We start from the raw sequence: 20,079 nt of genomic DNA on the forward strand, positions 1-20,079 counted from the left end.
CAACATTATCTAGCCTAGCTGGCCCCTCTCTGTGAATCATAGGATCTCAGTAATTTGTCTGATTGTACTAATTCTTTTAGTCCATTAGGAAAGCAAGTAATCTATTAGAATTTTAACCTCTACATTCTTTCCTTTATCAAATCCTCTTGTCCAGTGGATTGTTATTGCAGCTAATTGAAGAGACTATTTGATATCCAGTTTTTCATTAATTCAGGCAGCACTTTCTGGCTCAGCTGATCCTAAGACTAATTTCTTTTAACTTCCAAAGCCTCGGCTGGCGTGTTCCCTCCATCGCTAAATGTTGGGGCTTTTTTATGTCGCCTCTCTTTTTTTTCCCCTGTAAATACATTTAGGGTGAAGAAACTGAAGGAGACCTTTGCTTTTATACAGCAATTAGACAAAAACATGAGCAACCTTCGAAGCTGGTTGGCTCGAATTGAGTCTGAGCTTTCTAAACCTGTTGTTTATGACATCTGTGATGATCAAGAAATCCAGAAGAGACTTGCTGAACAGCAGGTGGGAAAACTGAAAATTAACTTTTTAGAATGTAGTTCATTTTAAATTTTAAAAATTTGTTTCAAATTATTTATTTCTTTATAACTTTTAGCATAATGTTAGAATGTTCATATATCAGAGAAAACTTAACCATATATGCTTATATATGTATAAACCACTTCATTTTCTGGGGTACACCTCAGTTTTCTCTATTAATATGCAGAACTTCATTCTGTAAAATACAGAACTTTATTTTTTTATAATGGGTGAGAGAATTTAGGGACAAAATCATTTTGAAAGACTTCAAATCTAATGAACCCTTTTTCCCCTTCTAACGAATCTTCTTTGGGTCATTAGATATATTCTCATGTGTTTATGAATCAATTGTGACAAAAGTGGCTGGAAACTTGTTTTGGACCATTTAAAAAACCCATTTATTATACATTTCTTTAAGGCAATCACACATGTAGCTTGAAAAACCTTTCTGGTCTATCATGATCCTGACTATCTTCATAAATGTACTCACAAGAGTGCTCGAATTCCCTATCTCACATTCACATAGAGCCTGAGATCACTGTTGTGGAATTACAGATCTAGAACTAAAAGGAAACTTGCAAGTGATCTAATCTTTTTAAAGAAAACAAAAACTGAGACCAGGCAAGGTTATATGCTTTATCTAACGTTAAACAGGTAGCAATTACCAGAGCTGACATTTGAACCCAGATCTCCGGATTCCTGAAACCAGTATGTTTTCCAATAATTTCATCCCTTCTCCTTTCTGGAGAGATAAGATATTAAAAAAAAAAAAAATCTAATGATTTTCTGACATCCTATTTTCCTTAGTCCTATATAGCTTTGGTATGGCAAAAAGTATTGTTAATCACAGATGAGCATTTATGTTCATCACTGTATTAAATCCTCAGCAAATTTCACTTTCACAAAAATGTTCATGGCTTCCTCTTATGGGTCAAATGGTTAATACACCAGGAACAGTATGCTCAGATTTCCAAACTACTTAATGACAGAGGTGAGATACCAAATAGATCAGGTCTTTATATATCAAATTTTGGCAGAAAGCATGGCATTTTTATGAGTAATACTAATTTTACTTGAGTGCTGCTAAACTGTATAAATGCCTATTTTTACTTTGCACATACATTATTGGAGCAGGTATTGTGGCACAATAAAAAGCATAATGGGTTTGCCTTCAAGATAACCTGACTTCAATCAAAGCCCTGTAACTTACTACCTATGCAACTAACACAAGGTTTTGTGGACTTTTATTGGTCAACTATAAATAAAGAAAAAAAAAATGGAGCAAATTACTTTTCAAGTGCCTAAATGACAATCCAAGGGCAGCTAGATGGCACAGAATAGAGCATCAGCCCTGCAATGAGGAGGAGGACCTGAGTTCAAATGTGTCCTCAGACACTTGACACTAACTAGCTATGTGAAGCTGGGCAGGTCACCTAACATCAAAAGAATTAGTTTTTTAAAAAAGAAACCTATGATCCAGCGTGGGTCATTTATTAACATGTGAAAATTGTTTCATTGATTCTTTTGTAAATTGATTTGAGCAAGTGTTGTTTTTTTTTTTTTTTTTGACTGTAAAATGATGGTTATAAATAATTCAAGGTTGAATAGATATCTTTCAGGTATCTGTTTCTCCTTAATGTAATTGTCTGCTGTATTAAAACTAACTTGATCCCGTAAATGGAATGATCTGAGAGTATATTAATAGACATAGCCTTGCTACTAGTAACCATTTAATTTAGAATGAATAACTAATTACATCAAGAATTTTTTTTTTTTCTGGCTCTTAAAAGGAGTTCAGACTGGCCTTAGGTTGAAAACTTGTCATTTTTTCCCAACTTTTTTACAAGATAAAACTTGATTAAGATGTCTCAAATGATGTCTCCAAAAGATTATATCAAGTGTTATGCTTTTGTTCTTGAAAAGAAATAATTGTTGGGGCAGGTAGGTAGTACAGTAGATAGAGCACCAGCCCTGAAGTCAAGAGGACCTGAGTTCAAATGTGGCTTCAAACACTTAACACTTCCTTAACTATGTGTAACCCTGGGCAAGTCATTTAACCTCAATTGCCTCAGCAAAAAAAAAAAAAAGAAAGAAAGAAAAGAAAAAAGAAATAATTGTTGTTCAGTCTCTTTGTGTCTCTTTGTGACCCTTTTTGGGGTTTTCTTAGCAAAGATATACTGAAGGGGTTTGATATTTCTTTCTCCAGCTAAATTCACAGATGAGGAAATTGAAGCAAACTGGATTAAATGACTTGCCCAGGGTCACACAGCTTATAAGTGTCTGCAGCTGGATTTAAACTCAGAAAGATTTCTTCCTAACTCCAGACCTGACATTATATTGAAATAGTTGCCCAAAAAGAAATAATCCAAAATCTGAAACTAATTTTATGGTCCTGTTTTGAGACATAGGTTCACAGATTTAGAATGGAAGGGACTTTATAGGTCCTCTATACAGCACCCTCATTTTGCTAATAAGAAAACTAAAAACAAGAAGAGATTAAATGATTTGGGTCACAGAGGAAATTGTTCTTCCTTAGCATTATCCATTATACCTCACTGAGTTCTCTGATTTCTTTTATCAAGAATTATAGAATTGGTTTTCAGTGCTAATATCTGTATAACAAGTTAGAATGTTCTTGAGTTAGAACTTTAAAAGGCGATGATGATTTATCATGTCTTCATGGTAAGCTACTACTACAAGTCGTGGCCTTGTCCTCAGTACTGAAAACTAAGGAATTCTTTATGAGCATATTCATTTATGTAATAAATAACTGTAAATACAGTAATAAATAATTGTAAGTAGTTATTCTTCTAAAATATTTTCTCAATGGAATAATAGAAAATACTACACTGTTGCTTTCAAAAATAATTGGTATAAGCCCCTGTTTACCAAAGCAGTTTCTTCTGTTCCAGATTTCAACTCCTAGTACCTTTCAGTCTATATAGCTCAGAACTTTTTTTTATTGATGGGCTTACCTCTAAAACCTGCTTCAAATAATCACTGTAGAGATGAGAATGACTTTATGAAAAGAAAAGTTGCCTTCAGTAACTAAACCTTTTTAGAAGGAGAGTGGGGGTGAGATCACAGTAGATCTACTTTAATTTTCTTTCATTAATGAATAGTGTTATGGCTTAGCTAAAAGTTCATTTCTACTTTTATGATGAAATGCTTTGCATGATTCACATTTATATATTTCCTACTTTCTTTTTCCTAGCTGCCTTTTCTCTTTTATTTTCTTCTCCATTGATTCTTCCTGGCTAGCTTATTTTCTCTAGTTTCATATCAACCCTTGAACAGACCTCTCATTCTGATCAATCTCCTCCCCTTCTCTTTTCACTGCGCAATTGGCTATACTATATGTACAATGTCATATAAAACTAGATTAGAAAAACAATGGCCAAGATAGCCATTTCAGAAATCATGTGCAAAGGGCTTTTTTTTATAACTTATAGTGAGACTTCAAAATCTGTCTCTGTTCTTGATTTCAAAGTTGTAGTTCTGAAGCAGATTTTCGCATAAAATTAAGGGAGTTAGAGTTGGTAGGATCTGATGATACTGACAATATTGAGCTTAATTTGGTAAGCCAAGTAAAACTTAAAGCTTAGATTTTTTACAATAATGTCAGGAAATTGATTTTTACATGTTTCAAGGTAAATAGTCTACAGTACTATATCCAATAAGACATTTTGTTGTTATGATAAAAGCAAGCAAAAAACATCTTTTTTTTTTTCAGAATTCTGTTTTGGGAAGATTTGAGGTTGTTGTTGTTTTTTTTTTGTTTTTTTTTTTTAAGGTTTTCTTTTTAAAAATTTCTGTGTTCTGTATTCCTTATTATATACTATGTATCTCAGTTTTCCTTTTTCTATTGGTTTACACAATACAATTTATGGTAATTGCAGAAAGATACTCAAAAGTTTGCTCTTAGGCATATGAATCCCCAAATTAGTGTCCCTGAAATGAACTGTGACAGACTTTACCCTTGCTGTGGAAATTAATCCTATGTCAGACTCAAGAAAAGCTATTGATGCAACTCAAAAGCACTAGACTTTTAAGATTATGTCTTAATATATTAAGTATGATGAAGTAAAGTGCTGTGCATCAACAGCATGAAATTGGCAAGTTTAAAAAGACCTATTAATTCTATGACCTGGCAAAGACTTTGTGAAGTTAGAATATACCCTTTTTAAAAAATCTCTTCTAACCTTATAAGATTAAACAACTTCTGGGAAATATTAGCCTGAATAATTTGTCAGATTATCAAAAGAAATAAATTGACAAAATCATCAAGATCTGTGTTTTAAATCACAAATGACTTTTTCTTAATAGACTTTATTAATTCTATCATTCTATCTTCCACAGTACTCAGTCTGATGCACAAGGAGCCAGGTTATATTAGAAAACAGACTCAAAAACAAAAGCACGCCTTCCTCATCACTCCTTCATCCAATCAATTGCCATTTGTTAAGTCTAGTTGACTCTGTCCTTTCATCTCTCATACCTCATCACTGGTTACTGTGGCTTCCATCATAGTTCAGGCCCCACATAACCTCTTAAATTTCCAAAGAGATTGTTCTGATAATAAACAATTGAAAGAACAATGAATTTGAATGGTCCTGGTTTCAAATCCCAGCTCTGTATGACTTTGGACAAATCATTTAACTCTCAAAAGATAGGGATGACATAGATGGCATTCATTTCAGTTGTTTCAATAATGTTTGATCTTTCATTGCCCCATCTGGAGATTTCTTAGCAAAGTTCTTGGAGTGATTTGCCATTTCCTTATTCAACTCATTTTATAAATGAGGAAAGTGAAGGTAAAGTGACTTGCCCAGGGTCACACAGATTTTCCTGACAGTAAGGCTGGTATTCTATCCATTGTGCCATCTGCTCCTGGCCCTTTTAAATCTATGATTCTAAATCATTCCCCTCCTTCCTGTTACCAAGCTGAGCCTGTATTTTTATGATCCAGGCAGAAATTTAAGCTCTCTACAGTATGGCTCCAAGTTATTCTCTAGCCTTACTCCCTTGAATGCATTTTACCTTTAAACCAGAGTGAACCATTAGCAGTTCCTGAACTTGTTATGCTTGGGAACCAGCCCTGATATAAATCACCCCTCATTCTTAGCATCTGTCCCTTTCTTATCTCTGGCTTTCTGATTTAAAAGGTGGAATCTGATTTGAATCTGATTTAAGAGTCATCTTAGCAACTGCCTTGTCTATGCTGAATTCTTCCCATCATATCTCATTCCAACACAAACTATTATTGTTCTTATCCTGCTCAAGTGTTCCAGAGAATTTGTCTGATTTCTCCATTGTCTCTTTTAGTGACTACTATCTTTTATGTTTCTTTGTGTTCTCTTCTCTTTATTCTACCTTTTTTTGGTAGGTATGATGAAAGCTCCTGGATAATAGACTTTTTTATTTTCAACTCTGTCTTTAAGACCTTAATTGGTATAAGAATTTCCCATAGAAGCTTAACCTTAACCAATATCTTTTTTTTTCTATAGCTTTTTATTGACAAAACATATGTATGTGTAATTTTTCAACATTGACCCTTGCAAAAACTTCTGTTCCAATTTTCCCTTCCTTCCCTCCACTCTCTCCTCTAGATGGCAAACAGTCCCATACGTGTTAAACATGCTTAACAATAATCTTAAAGGAGTAGAGCTTTCTTAGTCAGTCATGATTGGTACATGCTCTGCACTTTTGAGTTTCTGGGAATTGATTATCTAAGGCACTGAGAGGTTGGATGTCTTGCCTGTGGTCATATTTCAGTCATTCTGACTTTGCCATCCTTGATTCCACTGAAATCCCTGGGATAGCGCGAACAACCCAACAAGCTTCAAAGTTGCCTTAAAGCCCAACTTCTTAAACTATGGATTTCATAATCAAATATGGGGGTCACAAAATTATGACTTATTATCAGTAAATGTTTGATTTGTATACTTGTTTTATAATTATATCATCAGAGTCACATAAAAGTTTCTTGGACAAAAAGTGATCATAAGTGGGAAAAGTTTAAGAAATCCTGCATTAAAGATAGAGAGCTAAAAGAGTTGCTGTAAGTCCAGGAGAGGTATCCACATTCTTCTCTCTATCTCTAATTATCACTGTCAGTGAAAAAATAGCTGATGCCAAAAAAGAAAATATACCAATGAATTATGTATCCATGTAAGAGAACTTTGAGGGGGGGTATGAGGTAGGAATGTGTTTTTGATGCAAATCACTAATTTTTTTCCCTTTTCATATTGACAGGACCTACAACGAGATATTGAACAGCATAGTGCAGGGGTAGAGTCTGTATTTAATATATGTGATGTTCTATTACATGACTCTGATGCTTGTGCCAATGAGACAGAGTGTGATTCAATACAACAGACAACCAGAAGCCTAGACAGACGGTGGCGAAATATTTGTGCCATGTCAATGGAGCGGCGAATGAAGTAAGAACTCTGAAAACTTGGTTTTTTATGTCTAGTGAGCCAGATGCTCTTCCAGAGGACTCCTTCCTACCCTGGGAGCCTGGAGGAATTAATGCCTCATACTTTACTCCTGGTATGGGAATTATAATAGAAAATAGAAACCAATGTGTATACAAAATATTTATTTAAGAAAATGATTTAGTCTTTTTAGTCTTTTTAAAAAATTAAAATCCATGAACCTAGATTTTATTTCTTTGCACAGTATGATGGAAAGAATACCAAAAGGATAGGTAAGTGGCAGAATGAATAAGAGCACTTGCCCTCAGAAAACTAGCTGTGTGACTCTGGGCAAGTCCCTGACAGGGGAGGGAGAGAGAAAAGGAAAGGGGAAGAAGGAGAGGGAAGGGAAGGGGGAGGTAAAGAAAAGAATACTAGAGACTTTCCTGTTTTAATTGCAGCTCTACTATGATCTCCAACTGGGATCCTATGCAATCAATCCCTGTACTTTATTTGCATCTGTAAAAGCTACAGCTAGTATAAGAGAAATGGTCAGAGCTCTTCAAAAGAAAAAATACAAGTGCTTTGAGAGTTGTGGTTATTTCATTTTATCTTTGTATTCTTAATACAGTGTCTGACACCCAATAGATGAGGCATTGCATTTGACACAAAAATTTTATTTTAATTTCACTTTAAAATAAACATTTGTGTCCTCTCTCTGTATTTTCTTTGCTTTTTGAATAATGGGGGGAAAAAACACATTGAGTTAATTTTGGTCCTTCAAAGTTAAATTCTGATTTTTCCAATGTTAATAATTGCTTATTTGCTTTATTAATTGAAAGGTATGTTAAATTTGAGATAGTTTTTCTATGAATAGCAAACTTTTGTGGCATAAATGTTATTCCAAAAAATAAAGGGAGGTCCAGGAGAAATAGGAGCAGCCCTAAGAGAAAAGAGAAGGCCTTTCAAATGTAAGGCTGTGAAAAAAGAATCTATTTTGTTTTTATGTATTTTTAAAGTTCTTTGGTTGCCTTCATTTTTCTATTTGGTATTTCCCCTTAAACTTACTCTCTCTCTCTCACCTGATACGTTCAACCCTTCCTCATAATAAAGAAAAATTAGCCAACACAACAAGCATGTTCAACATGTAACCTTATCCTACCAACCTTTTAATCAAGAGGAGGGAAGTATGTTTCATTATTATTTCTCCAGGATTGAGGTTGAATAATTTGTTTTAGAGAACTAGGTTTTTTTTGTTTTTTTTTCCCCCCCTACCAGGATTGAAGAAACATGGAGACTCTGGCAGAAGTTTCTGGATGATTATTCCCGCTTTGAAGATTGGCTGAAATCAGCAGAGAAGACAGCAGCCTATCCAAACTCATCAGAAGTGTTATACACAAATGCCAAGGAAGAACTGAAGAAGTTTGAGGTAGAAACCTCTTATTTTAAAAAAATAAATAATTTTTATTGCATAAATTTTCTCCTGGTTCTGCTCTTTCATTCTGTATCAGATAATACAAATCTTACTTGTATTTCTCTGAAATTATCCCTCATCATTGAGGACAATAGTATTCTATACCATAACTTACTCATCTATTACTTAATTGATGGATAGCATCCTTTACACTCTCAATTAGGTAGAAACTTTTCTGTACTTAATGATCCAGTCTGAACAGAGTTCTCATTTCAAGTAACAGGACTTAATATAATTTCTCATATATATATATAGATAGTAGATATAGATAGATATATAGATATATAGATATAGATATATATATATAATGATCCAGTCTGAACAGAGTTCTCATATATATATATATATATATATATATATATATATATATATATATATATATATATATATATATATAATGTGGTTCATGATGTTTATAGGGGTTGTTATGTGGGAGCTAGCTTCTAAAAAGCATGGCATGGGAAAGAGGGCAGTCTCAGGATGAGCAAATCTGTTGTATAAATAAATCCATAAAGTATCTAGAACTTTGAAAGAATACTTTTATTGAGAAGACTGCAGTAAACATTTACTATTCCCTTCTGCCTCTGATAGGTATTGCTGGTTTATTGTTCAGCTAGTTTTCAGGGGCATTAATAACATGCCTTTTTCTAATTGTGGGAAAAAATCATCCAAATTTTTCATGTGAGATGGAGAAAGTACTTAGAGGCAATTCTGACCAATATTCTGTGTGTGGTGCAGGCCTTTCAGTGGCAGATTCACGAGAGACTCACTCAATTGGAGCTTATCAATAAGCAGTATAGACGACTTGCTCGAGAGAACCGCACAGACACTGCCAGCAAACTGAAGCAGATGGTTCATGAAGGTAATCAGCGTTGGGACAACCTTCAAAGACGAGTCACTGCCATTCTACGGAGACTCAAGGTAATCTTGATATCACTTCAACTATATACATATGTGTCTTTAAATGGTGCAAGCTGTAGGAAAAAAGATAGATTTGTGGTCTGTTGAACAACCAGAAGAAATCAAGAATTCCAAGTAAGAATTCAAGTTCTTTTAAAATGACCTACATATTTTGAAACTCTAAATTTAAAAAATGAATGGGAAAAATTTGTTTACATTTAATTAAGGGGGAAAAAATTAAATATAAAAATTTCAAATCTTGATAAATATAATTTTTAAATGACCTACACTTTTCCTTTTATTCTTATACATAAGCTGCAACCATTCCTTGTCTTCCTATGGATATCATTCTATAGCCCCACTAATTAGCAATTAATAGCTCACATTTATGGAATTCTTTAAGATCTGCAAAGTACTTTATATACAGCATCTCATTTGATCCTTACAACAGCCTAGTAATAATCATTTCAATTAGTTTGATTTAGGGTTTTATTGGCAGACACTGTCATTTGTCATTTCCTTTTTTTGCTCATTTACAGATGAGGAAACTTGGGCTTAAGTGATTTGCCCAAGGTCACACAGCTAGTAAGTGTCTGAGACCAGATTTGAACTCAGTTTTCCTGATTCCAAATCTGATGTTCTTCTGTCCTTAGCTGCACTGCCACTCCCTATCCCCAGTGAGAGAGATACTCTTAATTATCCCCATTTTACAAATAAGGAAACAGAAACTGAAACTCATCAAGGCAATGAGATTTACCCATGGTCATGGTGCTAATAAGATGCTATGGCAAAATTTGAACAAGAATCTTGCTAATTTCAAATACAGAACTCCATCCACTTTTCTCTCTAGGTAATATTTGGCCTATTTGTGCCAGCCATGCCCATCCTAAGAATTTTGACCCCTATGTTGTCAGAAACCCTTATACCTATTGTATTGGTAAGATAGTTTCAGAATGCATTTCCATAGTACATGTCTATTTATGATTACACTACTTTCATTTTTGCATTAAGGGATGTGTTTCTGACTCAGTGGCTATCTGTAGATTATGAAAGATACACTTCTCTTTTAGTCTGACAAAGTTTATCTTATTTCAGATGTCTGAATTTGCCTATTTTGTATTTTTAAAAATATCCACTTTTGACCTCTGTCATTCAGAAAATTTAGAATGTGGGAGTTTGAACTTGGGTTGGCAGAATCAGAACAGGGGAGGGGGAGTACTGAAGTCATCACATAGTCTCTGCTCCTCTATGTAAGATCCCAATTCTTTTTTTATTTTATTTTATTTTTTTTTTTGCTGAGGCAATTGGGGTTAAGTGATTTGCCCAGCTTAATACAGCTGGGAAGTGTTATTGAAGATCCTAATTCTTTTTTTAATTTATTTTATTTTATTTTTTATTTTTATTTTTTTGCTCCTATATCTAAGGCGTAACTTTGCTAAAACTTTCCTGGGAAGATGAGAATCTGTCCTTTTTTAAATCTTTCTCCAGAAGAAGGGATTTCATAGCTCTCCTTTGTAATTATTCCATTTTCAACATAATGCCTTCAATCTGAGCTTATTCCATTGTTACCATTGAAAATAGGTACCATAAAATTTCTGAGTTTACAACTGCAAATAGATTAGTTTGTCTGCCCTTGTTAGTTGAGGGGACATTTTTAATATTTACATTCTTCCCCTTTCTCTCTGAGAAGGTATGTTCAAAGTTAGAATAGTGAAGACACCCAGTGAATCAAAGTTATCCAATATTTGAATCACAGAGCAATCATTTAGCTGCAATTCCAGAGCTGGAAGGCATCCAAGAGGTCTTAGGCAAATCACTCCTAGACAGTCAAATGAGGAGCTTGATTTAGGTGGTTTCTAAAGCCTTTTTTAGTTCTAACTCTAGTGTTATCTTGTTTAGCCTCTTCTTTTTACAATGAGAAACCTGAGGCCCAGAGAAGGAGAGTTTATAAAAATCATCCATTTAATGCTGCAAAGGAACTAGGGAATCATCAGACCCAACCCCTGCATCTTACAGTTGAGGAAACTTGCCTCAGAATTAAAGGCCATCTCTCTCTCTCCCCAAGAGAATGGTCTGTCTTACCATGCCTTTATTTCTACAATCATGCTCCAGAGATAGTTAAAATATAGATCAAAGATACCATGGATCCTAGCTGAGCAGTTAAAATATATCCTTTTGTTCTCATTTTGTGTAGCATTTTACCAATCAGAGGGAAGAATTTGAAGGGACCCGCGAGAGCATTCTGGTGTGGCTCACTGAAATGGACCTGCAGCTGACAAATGTGGAACATTTCTCAGAGAGTGATGTGGATGACAAAATGCGCCAGCTGCATGTGAGCATTGTTTGTGAATGTGTTCCTGAAGCTGGCCAGGGGTTCCCTGGGCCAATCATCATGTCAGAAAGTGATTTCAGATCCAATTATAAGAATCCAGGCCTCCCCTGAGCCATTGGGTTGCCATTGTCAGAAAGTTGTTTTGCTGGGAATGAATTGTGGTGTGATCGTTGTTATGGGGTTTTGATTTTTTCTCTTGTCGTGGAAAGGAACCACATCTATGATTGCATCCATGTAGGAGGCTTCTGATCAGGAAACAGACCCTCCTCTGATTGCAGAGAGATGTTTAGGACCTTGAACAGTTAAGTAGCTTACCCAGAGCCATACACCCTATACATGACCGAGGCAGAATTTAACCCAGCTCTCCTAGACTCACTATCTGTTATGCTAAGGCTGCCTCCTATCACCTTTATTAGTTGTTGTACAGTCACTCAATTGCGTCCAACTCTGTCATCCTGTGGACGCCAATCTAGTCCATGATATTTCTTGGCAAAGATACTGGAGTGGTTTGCCATTTCCTCCTCCAGGGGATTAAGGTAAACAGGGTTAAGTGACTTGCCCAGGATCACACAGCTAGCAAGTGGCTGAGGCCAGAATTGAACTCCTGTTTACCTGACTATAGGTCCATCACTGGATATATCTACCTAATTCTTTATTAGATATTAAAAAAGGCCAAGTGAAATTTCTTATACACTAAGTAATAACCCTTACACATGTGAACCAATGAAATGACGTGGTCAAAATTGAAGACCTACTAACAAAATAATAAAGGATGATTAGCTATTGGCTTCTACCATTGTGTGATTAAGGTATATAGTTCTCCCCTTCACATAGTGCTGTGTCAAATATGAATGTTTTCAAAAAAAGTTTTAAATAGAAAAATTCCTAAGTGGGCAGGGGGGAATGATTTTTTTTTTTTTTTTTTTTTTTTAATAAAGAGAGGGAGTATTTTTATTTTAATGTTTAAAAGAATTATTTTCACAAGCATGTCTCCTTCCATCTCCCTCCCCCCCAATTAAACAATTAAAAAGCTTTCCTTTTTTTTTTTTTCCTTTTTTTTTCCTATAATCCTTATAATAAATATATGTAGTCAAGCAAAACAAATTCCCAGACAGGCTGTGTTCAGTAATGTATGTCTCAGTCTGCTTTTTATGTCCATTCTCCCTTGAGAAGAAGATTGACCATGCCCTTCATCTTCAGTCCTCTGGAATCATGGTGACTGTGAGTCTTATTGATAAATTTAATTTTAAAATGTAATTAAAATTGATAAATTTAATAGACCAACAACAAGTTAAAGAAGGTTTTTGTTTTTTTTTGTTGTTTTTTTTTTTTTGCAGAAAGGAAAGTCCAGACTAATTCTCCATTGGAAAATATTTTAAGAAGTCTCTTCTTATATTCTAAACAGGGTTTCCAACAGGAAATTACATTAAATACTAACAAGATTGACCAGTTAATTGTATTTGGAGAACAGCTGATTCAGAAGAGTGAACCTATGGATGCTGTATTGATTGAAGATGAATTAGAAGAACTTCACCGGTACTGCCAAGAAGTTTTTGGCCGAGTGGCCCGATTTCACCGGCGGCTGACCTCTCACAATCCAGTAAGAGAAATGCATTTGTTGTAGACCTACAACAGATTTGAGAGTGGTTCAGAATAGCTTGTTTTTATTTATAGGAGTTGAAAAGCTATCTAAGTATCAGTTTGTTTAGGAGTTCACATATATAAATTATTTTGTTTAACAGGATATGGCAGAAGATCCTAGTTTCTGTTTTATTATAGTTCTGGAGGGCACTGCCTTTCCTACCATACCCTACATGCCACTCCAAAATTAAACTTATTTTCATGCTAGACAAACAATGGGAAAGTGACAGTTGTAAAGTACACAGAAATATCAGGCTTTTGTTCAGTGCTATAAAGATTTTATTATAGCTTTTATCTAGGAGATCTTTAATGTTTGATGAATTTTATCATTTAAACAAAATCACAATATGCTCTTGATTGTGGTTGTTTTGTGCTCCCAAAGAAGGCCCATACCTTCTCTGGCCAGCTGTAAAAAACATACTCAGAATCAGTTAACGATGACTTTTTAAAAAACCCTTACCATTCTATATATTTGCCATTTATTTTTGGAATTTCTTGATTCTTTGTTCTCTTTTGAAATGATCCTTAAAAGCATCAATTTGCAAAAGTAGCTTCAGAACAAATTTCTTTCTTTTTTTTTTTCTCTTTTTGAAAATGGCAGTTGAGTACAAGTCATTGCTTAAAAGTACCTACTTAATCTTGATGTGCTAAGAACATTATTTAATGTTCTCACTTAAAAGCCTAAGTGACCCTTTCTTTCATTTCATTCTATGGACAGTTATTTCTCCCCTTCATTCCCTTCCCCCCCAATACGTGTAGCCACTAAAATTACCCCACAGATCCACCTCTTTAAAATTTGGCATTTTCCATCACTTTCTTGCTATGACTTAAATGAAATATAATAAAGAGAATGAATTTGGAAGTCAAGTAGTAAAATTCAGCAACAATAACTTCCTGGTTACAATTACACTTAAGTGATGACATTCTGCAGCAGGAAATCTTTCTCTCAGCCCCACCCTATACCCAACAGTTGAAATCATCTTCCTATATTGTTCTTCAGCCTGATTTGTTTCATTTTTTAAACATCTATTCTTTAGGGATTGGAAGATGAAAAAGAAGCCTCTGAAAATGAAACAGATGTAGAAGATTCAAGAGAAATACAAAGCGACTCTTGGCACAAAAAGGAAGTGAATGAGGGACCATCATCCCCTCAGTCTCTTTGTCATCTTATGCCTCCCCCATTGGGTCATGAGCGTTCGGGCTGTGAGACTCCTGTCAGTGTGGATTCTATTCCACTTGAATGGGATCACACAGGTGATGTGGGAGGCTCCTCCTCTCATGAAGACGATGAAGAAGGACCATACTACAGTGCTGTGTCAGGTAAAGGTCATAAATCTTGAGAGAAGGTTCCCAGGGTTCCTGGAACAGATAGGTTTGCTTGGATTTTTTTTTTTTTTTTTTTTTGTATTTTTAAAAAGCCAGCTGACATTGCCAACTCTTCAATTATCCAGGCACTAATTTTCTAATTTATGGGTTACCTAACCTTTTTACCATTTCATTTCATACCATTTGCTCCTTTCTACATTGTGGCTATTATTGATTTTTTTTTGGGGGGGGGGGACTTCCTACTTTAGAGAATAGAAAGGGGAAAGAATCAAAAAAGTAAAAATTCAAATCCATCCATTACAGAAAGCCACTTGCTTATTAGTAACTGTGGTTAGGGAACTAGTTGAAATAGGGTGTTTAGATTTTCTATTTCATTTTTCTGCCCCAACCCAGTCTTCTCACTGCTATGGATAATCAAGAGTTGGCTATAATTTTGGAGTTTTGTTGTTTTTAAATATCCATTATCAAAATGATGGCTTTCCCTTCTCAGCTAACAAGAGTTCTGCTATCTTTAATAATCAACTTGAATATTTTATTCAGTGAGGAAAATGACATTGTTCTTTTTCAGATGTAGAAATCACTGAAAATCCTGAGGCATATCTTAAAATGACCACAAAAACTTTGAAAGCATCTTCTGGTAGGCTTCTGCCAATGCATGTGTCTCAACATGGCAACATTCCTGTGGCGCACGCTGTGTTCCTAAACTTCTATCACATGTCATGTCTGACTTCTTGCCTTTTTGTTGACATCATGTCTTTGACCATGGTGTATTTATGCTGCAATATTACTCACATTTACTCACATGTGCATTAGCAAATCTTACAAAAAACGGTTAAGTTCAGTACCATGCATATTTCATTTCCTGGGCCTGTGCAGGTCAGACTTTAGGGGAAGGTGGAAGGGGTTTCCTTCACTAGGGATCTGAAGTCTCTAAGCATGGTCCAAGCTTTTTTTTTTTTTTTCTCCCTGGTGGTTTGGTTTAAAACTATTTTCTTGCTTATGGTGATCTCCTGGGAAGAAGACTTGGAGATGGGTAGAAGGTACTAAAACTTACTTAAACATAAACAACACAACTTTTCTTCAGCAATGAAAGGTGTGATTTTCCTTAGTAGGTCTGCAGGATGCACCCGAGCCAGGGGAAGGCCCTTTGATAATTCCAGCCAGAATTTGACATTCATTACTCCTTTGATCCCTGAAAGACCACACAAACATCACCACTTTAGATCAGTTGTCATTACGGGCTAATATCACAACTGGAGACCCCAGTTTCTAAAACTGCCAACTTCAGCAGCAAACTTTGTGTTCCGTCCCATCCTGACAACATTCTGTGAACATAATGTGCCACGGCTGCATGACTCATCTCATTCCCATTTGGGACACTACTGACCTTTTGCAAACGTGCATGCTTTGCAAGGAAAGCTGCAGAACTCATTTTTATGCCATAACCTGATGCCATGTTACTCATAATGCTTTATTTTTTTTTTTTTTATTTATTTTTTTTTGGTGCAATTATGTGTCACATTTGCAGTGAAGAGAAGAGAATATATATTATTCCTGTTTGTTACAGGTAAATCCATTTCTGAGGCTCATGGATGGCGTACTCCTGACAGCCCTACTCATCAAAAACATTGCTACAAGCAAACTGAGATTGATAGGAATGTACTGCCAATCACTCCTGAAACAAGCATCCCATATGAGCCAGAATATGTAAGTCTTCAGCTTGCTTTTCTAACTGTAGAGTATGGATAGTAATAAAAACATGATGGTTGTTTGCAATGATGTTAGTAATAATGTGTTGTACTCTGAATACTCAGATGCAGAGCCTGTGTCCAGAGTTGGTTTTCCATGGGTGGTTTATGCTGTGCCCCATTATCCACATCATGCCTAAATCACCTTTATAGCCAGAAGCGAAAATCTTCTAAGTAAAGAGCACAGTCTGTGGTCAAAAAAACAGTTTTTCCAAATGGTCTATTTGTGACTCAGCCCTGTGACATTGGCCTCTTTAGCATATTGAAGATCTCCTTGGACCACGAAACATTAATAATTAAATACAGCTAATGTAACTTTGTTATCTGGAAGGAGCTAAGGTTGGGAAATTCTTAAACAACCCATGATCTTAAGAAACCTTAAAGAATTGGGCACTGTTGATTTGCCTTAGTAATTATATCTTTTTTGGGCTAATTATAAATTGAGTCTATGTGCTCTGGAGGTAAGGATAGCTCAGGAGATTTCTGAGTGATTGGTTGGGAATCCAGCCTAATACCTAAAATGATCACCTTGCAGATGCCCAAGACCAGGTTTCAAATCCTGGTACCTATACCCATATTTATTAGCAGTGTGAACTTGGGTAAATAATCTAACTTCTCCATTTGTAAATGGAAGTGGGTACTTTCAATTAATTTCCCAATGCTGTTGTGAAGAAATAATACACTTTGTATGCAGCTGAAAATGCTACAGAAGTGAGAGTTGATGGCTTTAAAAATAATCCAGAGTTGACTTGTCTTTTTAAGAGTGTTTTCTTGGCAAGAGACTAAAAGTAATTGACACATTTGTCTCATCAGTCTCTAAACATCCTTCTTTGTTAAATTAGTAAATAGCTTTAATGTACTTGATCAAACCCAGCTTGTTTATGCTGTATAGTTCGGGGCTATTCTTCCTAATGTGCCGTGGTTTCTTTTATTACCCCCACTGACTGGGATTCATAACTGTTTTTGTATCATGGAACCCCTTGGCAGTCTGAAATCTATGAAATCCTTCTCAGAATGTTTTCAGATACATAAAACAAATTGTATAGGATTGCAAAGGAAATCAATTATATTCAAAATACTGTTAATATTTTTTAAAAGTTAATATATCTCAAGTTAAGAACTCCTTATATATAGTCATTAAGAAATGACTGTGTAGAAAAATGTGTCCTTGGAGTAGAGCCTTTTAGCTTCAAAAGAAATTGTTTCTGTGCTCTGGCCTCTACAGGCAGTCACTGTGTGGCCACATCAACCACTTTCAAGAGTTGGGTCCTTTAATTGCCATTCTGAAAGAGCTTTTATCTGTCACTTTGTCCAAAGGGCAGTCCAAGTGAATCAAATTTTTGTGACTTTTCTTTAGGCCTGCACAGAGGCAACTAGCCTTAAAAAACTTCTCTTCCTAAAAGGTGTATTGTATTTAGGAACAGCCCAATCAGCTCTGTGATAACAGAAAAAATCAATATGTACAATGAAAATAAACATTTGGTAATGAATGATACTGGGAAACTGATTTGTACTCTGTATGTTTCTAATTCCCGGTGATAATAATGCCAACCACCTCTACAGAGTGACTGGGAGGGATAACTAAAAAAATTGTAAAACACTGTGAAAATGTAAAAGTGCTAACACAATAATAAGCTGGTAAGCACAATGATTGTTTTCAACCTTTTTTTTTTTTTTTGCATGGTACATTTATGAAGAAAGTTAGGAAGCATGCAAATGAAATTGACCATCTTATTGCATCAGCATCCTCTCATCTGCTTCCTGCTTTACATACATATAAATGCCAAGGCTTTACTTATACCATTAGCTCTGCTTGCACATAAACCAATGCAATGCTACATGTGTATAAATGCATCTGTATTATTAGAAAGCTGCTTTTGAGAGGAAAAGGCTCGGTAATATCTGATTCATTTATGTGTATTGAATTACTCTTCAAGAGACACTTAATTTGTTGGTAGTAACTTAAAAATTAAATCATTCTAGGTTAAACAGCTTATACATCCTGGGATGGATAGTGTGGACAGTGGGAGAGAAGGATCTGGAATGCTAAATGCTAGTGAGCAGAAGGGTCTTACAGATACAGAACAACAAGCAGGTACAGTTGAACCTTATATGCTTCTTTTAAATGTTTCCTTTTTTTAAAAAAAAAAATTAATGTCTTGTTATTTTAGTCATTTCTGAATGTACTTATCTGTCCCAATAAGCCTTTCCTTTAACAAAGATTTAAAAAGAAAAAACTTCAAAACAAACAAGCAGAGCAAATACATTTATCAATGTCTGCAATATTTCCCATGCAAATAATCCTATCCCCAGCCTCTATTTCCATTTTCAATGAATAATGGGAGATGAATATTCTCAATTCTTTTCTGGAGTAAAGCTTGATCATTATAATTCACAATGGTTCATTTTGTTTTATTGTTCTTTCCACTTACATTGTTGCAGCCATTATGTTATCTTTGTTCTACTTACTTTACTGTAATAATTTCTATAAGTCTTTCCACTTTTCTGTCACTTCTTCATATTCGTTATTTTTTTTTTATGGTGCTAAAGGGAAAACAGTAAAAATAGTTCATGCTCCCAAGAAGCTTATGTTTAGCCTTTATCATTCCCTTATCAATGGGCACTCACTTTGTTTCCAATTCTTGTTCAACACAAAATGTGTTTCAATTAATATTTGGATATATATGTTTTTTTCTGCCTTTGAACTCTCTAGAACCTTGCAATGGATATTTTAGTCATTATTTTAAAATAATTCCAAATTGCTTTACAGAGTGGTCATGAATTTGGAATTCCAACAATGAATTAGTGTTTGTCTTTCAATACAGTTCTCGTTACAAGTTACTAATTATAATATTTAAATAATTACCAGTATTAACTAGACAGAACATTAATTGAAAGACTCTCTGAAATAATTCCCTAATTACCTTGTTACCTGTTCTTATTTCTTAGGTTCTTATTTCTGTCAATGGCACTAGCATATTTAGAACAGTGGAAACCTCTCTTTCCTCCCTCCCTCTCCCTGTCCTCCCCGCCCCCACTATCATCTCCCATATCTAGTTGTCCATCAAGTGATGTAGGTTGAATTTGTGTGATATTTCTGTAAAGAAATACTTAAGTTCTAAGGATAGATTTTGGCAGGGTCTATAAACTTGGATAGAGGGGAAAAATTACATCTTTATTTTAATATAATTTTTTTTCTTTGTAATACTATGCATTGTATTTTATGCATATACATATTGTGCATATTTTATTTCATACATTTCTGAGAGGAGCTCAAAGACTTTGCTAATCTATCAAAAAGGACATTTAACACACACACAAAAAAGAGTGAAAAGTTCTGCTCTATTTCTAAGAAAACAATCTATTATTGACCTTTTTGTTTCCCTCAGTGCCTAGCCTAGAGCATTTTAGTAGATTTTATAAATATTTTTAAGTGTATAAATGAATTCCCATCACTACCATACATACCCAAAAACCGTTATCTTGTCTTGACTTTTTCAGTAAACACTTAACTAGTATCCTTGCTTCTGATCTCTTTGTGTCTCCAATTCATTCTTCACATAAGTCAAAGCTGAAAGGCACCTTGGGTTCAAAATCCAGTTCTACTGTGTGATCTTGGGCAAGTCACTTCCCTTTTCAGCCAGATAAATTTTCCTAATGTATATTTCCAATCAAAAGACTTCACTGTTTAAAAACCTTTCTTTAGTG

At 34.9% G+C, this 20,079-nt stretch overlaps 2 protein-coding genes across 10 annotated transcripts in view; one reads left to right on the forward strand and one right to left on the reverse strand.

Moving 5' to 3' along the window:
* SYNE2 (spectrin repeat containing nuclear envelope protein 2) overlaps nucleotides 1–20,079 on the forward strand; it is a 385,421-nt gene that overhangs the window by 354,498 nt on the left and 10,844 nt on the right. For 4 of the 6 annotated variants that reach the window (XM_074290333.1, XM_074290335.1, XM_074290337.1 and 1 more), the window contains 10 exons: nucleotides 354–516; nucleotides 6,787–6,974; nucleotides 8,229–8,379; nucleotides 9,163–9,345; nucleotides 11,519–11,656; nucleotides 13,062–13,256; nucleotides 14,335–14,617; nucleotides 15,192–15,260; nucleotides 16,191–16,330; nucleotides 18,355–18,466. In XM_074290333.1, coding sequence (XP_074146434.1) covers nucleotides 354–516; nucleotides 6,787–6,974; nucleotides 8,229–8,379; nucleotides 9,163–9,345; nucleotides 11,519–11,656; nucleotides 13,062–13,256; nucleotides 14,335–14,617; nucleotides 15,192–15,260; nucleotides 16,191–16,330; nucleotides 18,355–18,466 — 1,622 coding nt within the window. The remainder of the gene's footprint in view (nucleotides 1–353; nucleotides 517–6,786; nucleotides 6,975–8,228; nucleotides 8,380–9,162; nucleotides 9,346–11,518; nucleotides 11,657–13,061; nucleotides 13,257–14,334; nucleotides 14,618–15,191; nucleotides 15,261–16,190; nucleotides 16,331–18,354; nucleotides 18,467–20,079) is intronic. The other 2 variants (XM_074290334.1, XM_074290336.1) reach the window with 1 other exon arrangement.
* The window catches only part of ESR2 (estrogen receptor 2), a 124,809-nt gene continuing 114,007 nt past the window's right edge, over nucleotides 9,278–20,079 (reverse strand). The window contains exon 10 of one of the 4 annotated variants that reach the window (XM_074290349.1): nucleotides 9,278–9,398. Coding sequence is in view for 1 of the 4 variants with exons in the window: in XM_074290351.1 (XP_074146452.1) it covers nucleotides 15,667–15,815 (149 nt within the window). In the remaining 3 variants the exon portion in view is untranslated. Of the gene's footprint in view, nucleotides 9,399–13,190; nucleotides 13,283–15,581; nucleotides 15,816–20,079 lie in introns of those variants that run through there. The other 3 variants (XM_074290347.1, XM_074290351.1, XM_074290350.1) reach the window with 3 other exon arrangements.

The sequence above is a fragment of the Sminthopsis crassicaudata genome, chromosome 2 (assembly GCF_048593235.1).
Source record: "Sminthopsis crassicaudata isolate SCR6 chromosome 2, ASM4859323v1, whole genome shotgun sequence".
Classification (NCBI taxonomy): Eukaryota; Metazoa; Chordata; class Mammalia; order Dasyuromorphia; family Dasyuridae; genus Sminthopsis; species Sminthopsis crassicaudata.